The 14,641-nt window shown below is 37.1% G+C and overlaps 1 protein-coding gene across 1 annotated transcript in view; it reads right to left on the bottom strand.

Annotated features, from left to right (window-relative positions):
* The window catches only part of ipo11 (importin 11), a 117,525-nt gene that overhangs the window by 84,281 nt on the left and 18,603 nt on the right, over nucleotides 1-14,641 (bottom strand). The window contains exons 5-9 of the mRNA XM_006789810.2: nucleotides 14,420-14,623; nucleotides 11,703-11,835; nucleotides 11,379-11,437; nucleotides 4,333-4,381; nucleotides 59-129 (exon numbers count right to left, since the gene is read on the bottom strand). Coding sequence (XP_006789873.1) covers nucleotides 59-129; nucleotides 4,333-4,381; nucleotides 11,379-11,437; nucleotides 11,703-11,835; nucleotides 14,420-14,623 — 516 coding nt within the window. The remainder of the gene's footprint in view (nucleotides 1-58; nucleotides 130-4,332; nucleotides 4,382-11,378; nucleotides 11,438-11,702; nucleotides 11,836-14,419; nucleotides 14,624-14,641) is intronic.

Here is a 14,641-nt window from a genome sequence, read left to right as displayed (position 1 = left end):
CATGAACAAGTAATGCAGTCATTTATATCATCATAAATTAACAGACGGGTCAACTCACAACTTTAGTGTACAAAATGATGGTCTTTTCCAGCTTTTCTCTGCATGTGCTGTCTGAACCAACCTGGCGACCTGATATAAAACAATCACATAGCTTTGTTACTTAAAGCAGTATTACACTAAATATATGCATGCAGCATTCTTGGAACTCATTTCATTTAGATCCAAGATACTGGATTAAAAGGTAGGAAGCAGGAGCTACATCTCCAACTCTTATTAAACTCTTATTTAAAAACAAAAAAACAAAAAAAAAAGAAAGCAAGCAATAATAAAAATGTTAAGAGCTTTATAATCCTGGATATTCAATGCACAAAGGACAAAAAGGAGGAGGAAAAAACTGAAAACCTAATCACTCTGAATTAGTCGTTAGCTCTATTTTGGAAGAATTTATTTAGGACGTCTTTGAGATCAGTATTAGTATTTTATTCTAGTATTTTCCACTTCAAGGCCAACCTCTTCAGTGATTAAGAGTTTATTACTTGCATCTGAAATAAAAATGTTTAAGATCTCAGAGCTTAGGCAGAAAAGCCTTAAAGATAAAGACTGCCTGCTAGATGACAGTGATAGCGACCTAACATTAACAGACATATCATCTCTAAAGATCCTGTGTTGGCAGTATAGTGGCATTATTTTGTTTATAGAGGAGTTACTCTATTGTGAAGGCAACAAAAAAATCTGAATTTTTAAGCAAGATCTTCAGTTTGAGGATTTAGAAATAATCAATATAAAGATCAGAAGAAGTCTCAAAGTCTGACAAGAAAAGCAAATAAGTAAGTGTTCAAAGTCTTTATAATTTCTAATGGCCATCAATTGGTGCACTTGATTTTAGTAAACGTTTACCTAATGCATATTAAAGTAACAACCACATTGGAAAAGTCATTTTCAATGATGCTTGATAGTCACTTTGTAAATGAATGTTTTAAAATAAAACAAAATAAAGCAGATATGATTTATGGCTTGGCTACCTTGTGACTGAAAGTTCCTACTGCATGTGTATGGTCTCCTCAGGTTCTCAGTCAGATTCACATTTTTGCTTCTTAAGAACTTAGAAGAATTTTATATTAAAATCTAGGTCTGAATATCTTTAAAAGTATCTTTTAATTCCAGTGACATCTATGCATCAAATACAATTTCATCAGCATAAAAATGGTATTCTCGTATGTGCAGAATAAACAGCAGTGTGCCCAATATCTAGGGACACATTCATCAATCAACTTGGAATATGAGTTAAAATCACTACGAGATGTAATACACCAAAAAGAGATGATTTTAACCGATGGTAGAAAACATAACTGACATTTTACTTATCAAGAGATAGGGGAAAACCCTTTCAAGGATCTCAGACTGATGGACAAAAATAAAAATAAAAAAAATAAAAGAAATTGCAAAAACATGTTGCTCTTATTATCCCAAGTGAGCTAACAATGCCATTTACATCAATAGCTGCAGTACAAGGAAGACAGGAAAGAAAAGAAAGGGGGGCAAGAAAGTTGACTCTCCAGCTGAGACTTCCTTTTCTTTAAAGTTAGATGCCCACTACACCTTGCTGACTGATAATCCCATGAGTCCTTTACAAGCGCTGATGCATATAATAAAGTACAGTAATATAAAAGCTAGAAAATAAATGACTCGCTCCCTCTGATGTAAATTTTGGCTCCATAAAACCACTCCTGATTCTACAGGCAATAAAGATGTCCTCTATAGTTTACATTCTTGCCAAACTCATTGATGAAATCAGCTCTGCCAACAACAGTCTCACACATTCCTCCAACCACTTGTGAGCATGCAAGGTCATTGTTTCCTTGAGCTTCATACACACTTAAACTTCCATCAGCATGTACTAATTTGAAATGACAAAAGCTTCACTAAAAAAGCAAAATAGGTTAATTTTGCTTTGCTTACTTTTTTGGCCACATATTCTTGAGCAGTACAAATTTTCAGAGCCCACTGCATTCTAACTGAACTTGTGCTCATGCTATTGTTTCTCTGATGATATGCAACAGTTGGTAATGTTAGATGTGCAAAGTCACCCACGTATTAAGGAACCAATATCTGAGCGATCAAAAATATCTTTATTAAGCAAAGAAACATATTTGAAGAATTAAACATTTATTCATTGTTATTAAAAGATAAGCAGCTAAGAAAAAAAAAAATATATGTATATTACAAGAATATAGTGACTGACAAAAACAGACAGGCCATCTGTCTTGGAGTAAAAACCTCAAAGATAAAGAGTCTGACATCAGAATGGACCACAAACATCGTCCCCAAGATACCAGTGTATATAGCTGACCTTATCAGACTGTGCAGAGCTGATATTTCTCACCACAAGCACTGAGCTGTCTTTCCGTTTCCCCCATCTCTCAGGCCAAAATACCAACAGGACCATGATCCTGTCTCCACTGCCATCAGCAGGGTGAATATTAGAAGTGATAGTACTGACTGATACTGCTAATGATATTTTTCAACATCTGCTGCTACGGCAGATGGTGGAGTTGTGCCTGAGATTTATCTCAAACTGATTGGATTCTATGACAAACTTTTATTGAAAAGAAAAAGAGACCATAAATAGCGAGATGAGAAGGAAAGTAAGCTTACGCAGCTGCCAATGACCCAAGTAGTTCCCAGTGGATAGAAATCCAGCACAAGGGCATGAGAAACCTGTTTAACTGATGGAACTGCACTGCTCAAAAAACTTAAGGAACACTTGATCATCACAAGAAAATCAATGGCTCCATAAACAGGACTTTACGGAGTCTGGTTCTGACAGAAGCCATGACTTCAATTAGGTAAAACAGGCGGCCAACATCCATGGTGCTGGGCTGTGAGCACAGGTCCCACTAAGGATGTTGGGAGTTCATGAGTGTTGCATGAAGTCTTTTTCTGACAGTTTGGTCAGGAACCTGCACATTAGAAGCCATTTTGTCCCCTTTTGTAGAAGAGCTGGGTTGATGCCGTTCTACAACCCTGTCCTACTCTCCTGAAACTGCTAGAAAACAAAGCAAGTTTTCTTCCAACACCATGTACTGGCTCCATGTACGTTCTGGAGGAGCTAGGCTACCCTTGCAACCTGAATGGGCTGCAGATACTGTCTTATGCTATCAGAAGTACAAGGACTAGGACTTGCTAAAAGAAAAACGTGAGAAAAAAGTCAAGACAGATAAGATCAATGGTCCCTGCTTTTTAAATGTTAACACTCCAGACCCTTCCCATTTTACAATTTATTTACACAATAGCTAAAGCATACGTCAACTCTAGTATTAAGGAGGGAATATTAATATTCATGGTTTATTGTCCACAGAGCCAGAAACTTTTTATTATCAAACAGAAAATAATGGAAAAATACACATTCCTGACAAAGAAGCAACAGGCTTTTTGTCTGCTGATCACAGACTAATCGTGAGCAACCGTGTAGTCACACCTCACAGGCCGATTGTGATCCAGATGAAAGAAAACCAAAAGGGATCTTTGGAGATTAGATTAAAAGTAGATTCTAAATTCCTGGATGAATTTCTGTGACACTTTAGTACCTAGAACAACATGGCCCAAAATTGCAAATACCTTCCATCAAAAGAAGTCCCCACTCAAAGGCTGTGATAAAGTAAAACACAGGATACATTCCACACACCCTCAGGCTGTTTTGAGCAGCACTGATGAAACTCATTAAATACACTATTAAATAGCAATGTTGGCTTTTTGAGTTTGAAGTTTGTGAAGTGAAAGAAATACTGTTTTAAATTCCACTGCTGCTCATAACCCAGATATAAAACTACAGGTCAGGAAAACGTTGAAAAACGACAGTAAAGAACTATCATCACAACTAAAACAACATAATATCAAGGAAAAGAGGCAAATAATAGGATAGGCGCGGCTGATAGGTGGGATTATGTCATGCTTTTTTTATACCTTGAACTTATGTTCACATGCGCGCGCACATGATTATCAAAGACAATTCATTATGTCTTTTAATTTTTTCCTCAAGACATAAAATATTCATAGATTAGGATGTCTTTAATTCAAACTAATTCAAACCTTGTAATTAGACATGTTCCAATACTTCAGAATATAAATTAATGAAAAACAAGGCTCGTTAGGATGACTCTCTCTGAACTTTTCATTTTCAATGCGACCACCTAACTTCAGAAATTATAAATTATCGGAGACTTTACAGGAAATGCCTTCTGCGTGCACTACATGAAGCACCACTAACACCTTTACTGAAGTGTGAAGCCTACAATCATATACTTAAGGAAAAAGAAAGCAACATATACTTACAGCATTCCAAGAACTGTTTTAGCCTTTCAAACACTGCATTCAGGAAGCCCTAAAAAGGAAGAGAGGGTGAAATAAAGTTTAATCTCTGACATTTGCATTTGAATCACTGATGATGGCTTCATTAGTATTGCTCCAGGGGATATATACTGACAAGGGAATAACTTTTGGTATTTGTGTAGGTGGGGATGCTTGCAGCTTTATTCAGGAGTATACAGCTACTCGGTATGAAAGAGAATTAATTTTCTGTAGCCTGGTATAGTCATGGCTTAGCATGGGAAATTAGATGATATATGGAGACACAACTGTTTAGTTCTGCAATAATGTGCACCCTTGAGGTCAACAGCAGTGGCATTAATCACGCGTTCAGCCAACACAGTCTAGTCAACAACTAAAGGTCCTAAAACGAGTGAGTGAAGAAACGGGGGGGTCACAAGTGGAGCACAGAAGACAGTGTGGAAAATTACAGAGAACACGGTTCACAGCAAGCGTTCGATGTGCTCATGGTGGGATTTAGACAGAGGAGTATAGGCAAGGTGCATCGGGGGGATATCAAAATGGAGCATGTAGGAAATTACAAACTGTGAAAAGGGGGTGGAAAATAATTTTCAATCAAATCAGCCATGTCAAAAAATATTCTAGAACTAAAGAGGAAGGGAAATGAGGCTAATAGCAATGCCAGGGAAGAATGCACAAGGATGAGAAAAGCAAACAAATGTCAGCAAAATGAACAGAGATGGCAAATGGATACAGAGTGATAGTCATCAAATGGGTATGTCAGCAGTACTGTGAGAAGTAGGAGATGAAAAAGGCAGATGAGTGTCAAATAGGCTAGTTCGCTTTGAGAAAAGATCTAAGGGAAAGGCAGTAAGTGGCAATTTAAGTAGTGAATGTTTTAGCTCTGTGATCAAGTATATGGGCACAGACCAGTTTTACAATGGCACAAGTGAATGTGCCTTTTTTTAATGCATAACTTTTTGGAATGGAGTGACACAAAGATGCTGGAAAGCTCCTGGATGTTATTCATCCAGCTTTAGTGTGTTTTGTCTATGTCGAACGAGCTCTATTGAAATTCTATTGCATCCTCACTCTTTTAGTGATTGTTTGACAATCAAGCCAGGAAGATTATCAACTGCAAAATGAGTTTTACAATTCATCACTGTGGCAGCCTGTGTGCAGAGTGACAATGTTCTTTATTCTTAGAGACAGTATTTTCCAACTCACTGCAGTTCTGCAATAATGCAGTCACTGTGGTGAGAAGAAAACAAACGTAATCTTTTCAGAACGCTCATGTCATGTGTAAAGAGATTCATTGTAAAACAACTTTTTAATGGGACCACAAGTATGAACTCCATAAACGATGCCATAGAGCTGTGACACACTAAGCAGAGTTCAGGGGAAGTGCCAACAGATGGCTGCACAGCTCATTCTTCTGAAAATGTGGAATTTGAATACACTGGACACTAAAATCAATGGCATATAGTAATGTGCAAAAGTATCAGTCCACCGCTTTGTTCCATTTGGGATGACCACATTTATTCTCCAACACAGCCTGAACTCTTATGCAAGTTTTCTTACAGCCTTCAAGTAATTTTAAGGGACAGTTCTCCGAACTTCTAAGCGGACATTTAAAGCTTTCTTTGGATGTTGGTTGCCTTTTGTTCCATTTTATGTCGGTTTTATCACACATTGCTTCAGTGATGTTGAGGTCTGGGCTCTGGGGAGGCCAATCTAGGATGAGTGGTGTTCCATTGTTCTTATGCACCAAACTGGTTTTTATATAGTTCTTTCCTAATCCACTTGAGCGCTCAATCTGCTTTAGTCACTCACTTATACATGCACTTTTTTCAATCCTTTTCTACCCAAGTGTTTTCTGTCTAACACTCCACACGCTCCAATGAACAGGTTGGAGAGCAACTTGGGTCCAGTATCTCAACCAAGGATACTTATCATACAGACTGGAGCAACCAGCCATCGAACCACTAACCTTATGCAGATGTGCTTTTACTACACTGGCAGTGTGTTTAGGATAACCCCCATGCTGAAGAATGAAGCTATTGCCTACCAACAACATTTTCCATATAGTATTTGATGGTGGATCCTCCACAAAGCCTCCACTGTGTTTTACTGTACACACTCAGTGCTGTACCTCTCTCCGTCTCCCCTGTAGATACTGACAACAATCTGAACGAAAAAATTTCAAGTTCGCATTTATCACTCCATAAGACCTGTTTCCAGTTAGAACTCAATTTCAGTATAGTTCTTGTGTAATTTGTCATACCGCAAACCTTTTCTTCCTATTTCCCTTCCTTTCAAATGGCTTCTTGATTATCACCCCTCAGCTGAGACCATTTTTGTTGAAGCTTCAGTGAACAGTAGATTGATCAGCTGAAAGGTCAGATCCATTTCTCAGGTTTCAGTTTTAGGCCTGACACTTCTTTTATCATCCACTTGATCCAGTTTTTTGTTTGTTTTTAGGGCACTGCACACCATGCCATGATATATCATGTTTTCAGCTAATCGCTCTTTGGGAATCATCCTATTGGTGCAAAAATATTAGTTTGTCATCTTTGGTGGGGTGTTTTATGCACTGAACTAAATAAATGGGAACAAATTATGTGCTTTCAGTAAAAGACACAATTTAAAATTTGTTCTTCGCTATCCTATCTGTCATGTGTAAACACAAATCAAATCAAATTTATTTGTATAGCACAACACTAGTTGATCCCTTGAATTAGGTGTTTTTTTAATAACACCTAATTGGCTTTAACAAAAAATACCTCCTCTGAAAATGGTCAGGTACAAGGACTGGACTGAACTGGACTGAAAATGACCAAAAAAGAAAGTGTCCACAGAAAAACTTTCAAAGACCTTCACAAAGCCTGCAGAACTATTGCTCAACACCACTTCATTTTGCTCCTTGGAAGCAAAAACAAATCCACACTATTGTATGAGGAGAACAAAGAAATTAGTCTCTATATTCAATGAGCACTACAGCAAGTCCAACTAACCAAGCCTTTTAGGATCATTCTATGTAAAGTCAGTCAGTTCCTGACCACTTCATAAGTGGTTAACTGTTTTATTTTGTGTATATCAACTTTTGTATATTTAATGAAACAATGCAGAATTATGACATTAAGCAATGAATGGGTTGAATTTTTGCTGTATTTCATTTTTTGAGTATTTTTGAGCCCTCATAACTTCATAAGAAGAGGACATAGTTAAAACCGAGTGTCACAACATATTTAAAAAAAAGTATTTTATTGTTCATAGCTATTGTTGGGTAAGAATAATGTCTGAGCAAAACAGTACAAATGTCTAGAATGTAGACTGACAGGAATGAGCAGCATTACTTTATCTGTTACTGATGACTTAAAATCTGAAAGAAAACTAGAAATTTTCAAGGGTTACAGTTTTATTATTATGTGAAAAGGGTGCTCAATCAACATAAGTTATAGCATATAAAAGGTGTCCTTTATACACATAATATCAGGCTCATCTTATAGCATGATTCTTATTATTTTGTTATAGAACATTTGACACATACCAGCTATCAAAATCAATGAAGCAACTCAAGCAACCCAGTAACCTACAGACACTTCACTTCAGTTCCTGACAGAAACATGACCTTGAAAGGGAACTAGAAATTAGATCATGCAATATAAATTAAAAGGGTTTTCTTCATCATCACACCCATCATCAAAGGAAGAGCAAAATGAGAGGTGACAACTCATCAAATTCTTAAAGAACTAATCAACACATAAGCATGACACATCCATAAACCATCACAACTCTCCGACAAACTTAAATAAAAAACATGGAGCAGTAGCTAAAAACATTCAAAACAATTTAAATTAGATTATTATTAAATTATTAAAAAATACTGGCAACTGCCAGTGCTACCCCTCAGCCTTCTAATAGACACACCTATGACATCAATTGAAACTCCTCAGTGCACTTATTCTTGAGTTATCACACTCAAACTTGCGTGTCCATGCCGCCCGCCGGCGTGGTAGTGACAATTTCCCATCAGTCTTTTGAGCTGAGGGGTAAAAAGCTTAACACATGGCAAAAGAGTGAATAACTATAAGTTTTTTATTCAGAAAAAAGGGTAATTTCTTATTAACTGTTTTTTTTTTTTTTATTGATTTAAGAGACATTACCCACTCTGAATCAGCTCTTTTTCCCCCAACATTAACTTTAAGTTATGTCCAATAAAAAGAAAGAAATGTTGGAAAAAGGAAACATTTTCCTTTGTCTCCAAACAATCAAGGGTCTGACTCAGACTCGCTGCAATCACTCTCAGACAGCTTTTCAAATAATTGCCATTGCAGATAATAATTGCCATTACCAACACATTGCAATCAATGTGAGACAGTCTGCTCCAATAAGCACAACTTGGCTATCTCTGTGCAACAGGGGAGTCGACTCAAATGGTTGCTAACTGGTTGTATTCTGATTATATTCCTATATAAAAGCAAGACTGCTGAGTGCCCATATCATTCTGTAGATAAATCTCCATCCACAGTAGCTACATCACTATCAGAGGAGGGAATTCTCTTTCAGATCTACAAGACTCTGGCTGGACTCTGAATGCAAGTAATTAATGTGGTAGTTAATGTGAACTTCTGCGTATGTAGACTGCAACACGTTTACAACAGATTTTGCAAATTTTACTTATCAAAATAGATTGCAAATTTGACCCCATTCAATCGCAATCTTATAACAGACTGATAGGAGACTGACTATATCTTCTTGCCATTTTATTGCTATGTTGATGCACCAAAGTCTCTTTCAAGACTGCACTGGTCCCCATCTTTTCAGCAATCATTTGAAAGGCAACAAGATCATTGCACACAATGGGAATCCTTTTTGTCATGTCAGGTTCAAACCACTGTTTTTCCAAGTGTAAATACAGCATTAAACAGTTTAAGATAGTTACTCTGTGCTTAGTCATAATGGCATTATGTTGCTTGTTTATGTGAGAACCTTCAACGCCTAATTATTTTTAAAAGATTACACAACTTCTTCCAGTGCACACTTGGAGCCTAATATTAATATTTTAAAGAACTTGATTTTAACATAGTGAGTTATATTAAAACATAGTTGCCTAAGTAGATTCAAGGTAGGCATATTCCTGTGTTTATTCAGCACCAGGAGAATGAAAACAGCTATCAAAGTAGTAATTACTAAGAAAAGCAACAATGTAAATTAAATATGAAACACTACAATGAGCTGGAATAACCAGTGAAAGCATGAGGCAAACATCCGTTTAATGAAAATATTGTGACCATCTTATAACCTTCAGCCTGGAGGCTAAGTTGTCGTCTCATTAGTGGAGAAACAGGGCGCAGTAAACATTTTTTTCTGTCATAAAAATGTCCTTGCCATCTACAAGCATAAAAAAGCAGGAAAAAACAAATAAAGCAATAAAAATCAGAAATGACAGAAACATAACAGCAGAAGCACAAAGACAGAAACGGCACAGCAACAACAGACCCCATTTTTAATGTTAATGACTTGTTGACCTTTTGTGACGACTTACATTGTATCAAAGACAAAAGGACAAACTGAATTCCCCTTTGGCAACTAACATGTATTTTTAATTTTCAGTTGTTCTGGTTTTAATAGATTGACAGAACCTATATGTATGTATATCATTAATTAGTAATAGCCAGCAATTCTGGATAGCTTTAAGCATATCTTTAATGTCAAAGTTGTTACTGACTGCCTTTACTTTCACAGAGTGCAACAACATACGACCCGCACCTCCAATCTAATCTACTTAATTGGAAACCCTGACTCCAAATAGCTTTTGGGGAAGTCATTAACACAGAGGTTCACTAACATTTTCCAGCCTGTACCATAGATGGTTACTCAGTGCTTTCAAAAAAGACCAGAGAACAAAAATACAACAGTTTGGGATCTGTCAATTTAATCACACTGTGTGTATGAATATGTAACAAATGTACATTTTACTACGAGTTAAAATTCACAGAAGATAAACGAAAATTGAGAAGTTTTGTTGTTTTTTTTAAATGAAAAATCTGATGAGGTCACATCTGTCCGAGGCTATATTGTTATATATTTCAGCCCACAGGTTATACCAGTGCTGGCATCCTTTAGGTGAAAAAAAGCATAAATCCAGGAAAATAAGAAATACTGCTCATCACAGTTTTACATGGAATTCATTTATGTTCTTTTCACTTGCCTACATATACAGCATAGCGATTTCAGGTAATTTTCTTTTCAGACCCTCAAGAGCACTTACCTTCACTGAATGTTAGGTAGCACCTGAAAGCTTTAAATCAGTAAGCCTAAAGGTTTATATCTATTTTTTCACTGCATTAGTAGATAATTTAGTCCTAAGTGCATTCAATTTGCTATACTGAAAAGGTTATCTGATAAAAAAAATAATAATTATCGTCAGTATAGTTAGCAGCATTATAGGACTGTACAATGTGCTCAAGATATAATTCGTTTAGGTACAGAACAGGTAAATGCACCAAAATGTTTTCCATTTTATTTTGGTACTTAAAATACATTAAAATTCCAAGCATGAATTCTCTTGGCTAAAATCAAATTCAAAAAGCCTTAATCCTTCAAAAAATAACCAGGAACATGGTTTATCAATTATTCTTGTTCAGCATTCATTATTATTCTTTCACCAAACAGGAGATACTCAGAATATGAAACTGGAGTTCAAAGAACTGGAACAGTTTGTGCAAATGATTCCATTAACTCTGAGCCATGAGGAAACCAAAGCCCTATCCAGGCACATGCTAAAGATTTTTTTTAAACCAGATTTAAACTAAATTGAATTAACAGTTTCATGGAGTCAAACTTTCTTCACACTAGAAGTGAGAGAAGAGCTCCGGACTCTTTGAACCGAGACAAGGCTCAAGGCACTTTCAATCATCGTGGCCATCCATATTTTGCACGCTGTGACTGGAGTCGTTTTTGACCCAAAACACCAACAGAAAAATATCAGCTTTTCCCAAATATGAGAGGTACTAAAGCAGCCACAGCTGAAATAACTTGAGACTCACCATTACTTCCATATTCTGTTGTGGCTCTTGAAATCCATGGACTGTCAGTTTGCGAAGCACTAAAAGGAGCACAAAAACATCACTATGCAGGATTTTCACTAATTAAAAATTAACTCTATTCAACATCTCCTCATAATTAGTGTTTCAATAAGCAGCTGCATATATTAATATTCCAAGTTTGCATGTTCAATTATCTATGTTTTTAATCAAATGGTGGGATCATAACGATTATATTACCATGTTGTGCTAATAGGTGACTGCATGTCTTTGCATGATAATGCAGGTTTGTGGCATGCGTGCATGTGTCTATGCAAGTGTTGCTACCTTTAAGAGAGAGTAGTGTCCTCTCCAGCGAGCTGAGTGCCGCAGCCTCATCTCTGGCGTAGATCTGCTGGAGGAAGCAGTCTGTGTGATGGCTCCACAGGGAGCATGCAAAGCTGTAGATGCCCGATGCCAGCTGCCAACATACACATTAACATTTTGGTCAGGCACACCTGGGTTAATCTGGGGCTTGAAAGCATTTGAGGTCATTTCACTCAACATAAATGCGCAAGAAATTCTGGGCTAATATGAGTGTAGCTTTGTACAAGAACCTACTTTTGTTTTTATTTACTGTTTTTTATTGTTTATTGGTTTATTAACATTAAAAATATCCCTTCAGCACACCATCTTGGATCACTTTGCACAAATTAATGTGACTACAGGTAAACATCGGCCACTGACATCTGAAAATGTTATTTTATTGGTTGATATGGTGACAACAAGGTCGTTGTTGGAGAGCGGCTATTAAATCGCCGCGTCCCTACGTGGAACATCAGAAACTCAATTGCTGGTGATACACTCAAACAAACAGGAAGGAAAGATGGACCTGTGAATAACAGGTCTAATTTAGCTCCAAATGAACTTCCAATTATAGTCTCAGTATTATTTGGGCTCAAACCAATTACACTTTCCCCCTCCATGATAGCAGCATCCTGTAGATGCAAAACAAGATCATCAAAGGTAGATAAAAAGCACTCAGTTCTATCAGCCAAGTGTGACAATGTCTGCTTAAAACATCCAACAAATCTGCCAAAGGAAGAGAGTAAGTGTAAGGGGGGGGGGGGGGGGGGGGGGGGGGGGGATTCTAACCATTAAATCTCATTAACTATTCAAAATTGACAATAACATTGCAGTGGGATAACAGTCAAGTGCTTGCTATTTGATTAAGATAAACAAGAAACCCATATTAAAATTACTCTGTGGAAAATTGTGAACACCATATATCAAACAAGGAAAGCAAGCAACTTCTAGCCAGAGGAACTTTGCGCTCTTGGTAACACTCAAGAGTCAAGTGGGAAAAATCTGAGAATCAGTGGTTAAGTTGATGTTCGGCTGTTCAAAGAGAAATCCCTACTTTGACAGCACAGCATAGGCTTTGATATATTCTTTAGAGAAACCGCAAGATTGGCAAGTTTCTTCTTCGGAGAGATTTCTCTACAGCTTGTCGTTTTCCATTCCTCACATCCCAGACTAATCCAACCCATGGAGCCTAAAAGTGATGAGCCAAGTTCAGAAAACAACTTCATATTGTTCTCATGACTTCCTCAGTCTTGGTGTTTCAGTAGACTAATACGCTATTTATATGAGTTTTTACAGTTTCATTACATTCTGTGAATGCACAACAGGTAAATCGCATCAAGGCGTCAATACACAGTTTCCAAATGTTACAGACATTCAAAAAAATATAACAACCTACTCCAGTCGACAGATGCATTGTAATCTACCGTCTAATCCCCCTTTTTATTCCTCACTGTGCTACATCTGTGTAAAAAAACTAGTACATCCTTGCCATTTGCATTTTCTACCCCATGAATCAAAAAGAACAAAAAAAAATTAAAAACTATTAAGGTGCCTTTAAGTATAGGTCTGTAAGGCCCTAAGGCGAACCCGATTTTTGAATTAATCCTCTCCCTAATGGCCCTCCAACACTACAATACTTTTTTGTAATCTTTCACACTGCCGAACTAAACCGGATCCCAATGAAATAAGCAGCGTTACCAGTCTTAGAATTACTATCCAATTACTATCTGAGAATATAATTACAGCATAAGCAAAATGTTTGTATGAATAAGTATACACATGATTATTAGAAGAAGAGAGGAGGAGAGGAGAAAAGAGGAGAAGAGGAAGAGAGGAGATTCAGTGTCAAAGTCATCAGTGCATCATTAAATGAGTGCGCTGTTTAATGGGGCTCAGGCTGCCTTTGTTTCTTGTGTTGCCTAAGGGCAGAAATTTTGGCATACAGGACGCCTCTGCCTGGGATCCAACTATTTGGTCTCAGCCACTGCTCTCATGTCCTTTCACCCTCTGTTTGTCTCCATCTTCCCTCTGCTTGATCATCTCATTCCTCTAAAATCCTTCTCTCCACAAATGGCCTTTTTTTTAAACTCAAATTTAAATCAAGCATGAAAGAAAAATATTGTATAATATACGCTATATTCACCAGAAATACCAGAAATACTTACTCAAAAGTTCATTTGTCTCAACGCAATATCAACAAAGACACGGAAATGCTAATAACCATTTCTAAACAAGTCAACCATGCTTGAGTCATGTATGATCAGGGAATATTTTTACTTTAAATCTTGTATTTAACATGCTTCTAACAGAAGCTAAACAGCATCTCCTAAAGACAAAAACCTAAAACTGGAGGGGAAAAAAACAACGCAAGTCTCAGGATAATCTTAGTATTCATCTATTCTTTTTCAAAATCTTCTGAAGGAGGAAAAAAATAGCAACAAACAAAAAAAGTTATATTGCAGAGAGCAGGAGGCTGCAACCTGCAACGTATAAAAATCCAGAAGGTTTCACTGTTTACCTAACATAACCTTTTATTCAGGTATATACCACTGATGTATAAAGAGCAAAACACAGCTAAAAAAAAAAACCCCACTAAGAATAAGAATAAGAATACAAATAAGAATAAAAAGCAATGGAGAACAAAAAGGTTGTAATAGAATTTTGTATCAACACTGGACCAGCTAATATTGTGGACTTACATCCTGAAAAAGCCGTCTGTCCTGCGCCAGTCGTTTGGATGCTAGAGTTTTGGTGACATGATAGAAGGTTAACAGCGCTCTGTGCTGCTGCAGGCCATCCTGACCCTTCACAGACTCGAGCAGAATGGGGATGAGCTCTGGCCATTGCCTGGGGCAGTCCAGACGGGCCACCTTGGCTATCAGTACTGCGATCTGGGTTGCTATCTGTTGGAAAAAAAAAAA

The sequence above is a fragment of the Neolamprologus brichardi genome, chromosome 12 (genome assembly GCF_056152115.1).
Source record: "Neolamprologus brichardi isolate AB-2024 chromosome 12, ASM5615211v1, whole genome shotgun sequence".
Taxonomy (NCBI): Eukaryota; Metazoa; Chordata; class Actinopteri; order Cichliformes; family Cichlidae; genus Neolamprologus; species Neolamprologus brichardi.
Note: the sequence above shows the minus strand (reverse complement) of the source record. Positions and strands in the feature narration are given on the sequence as shown.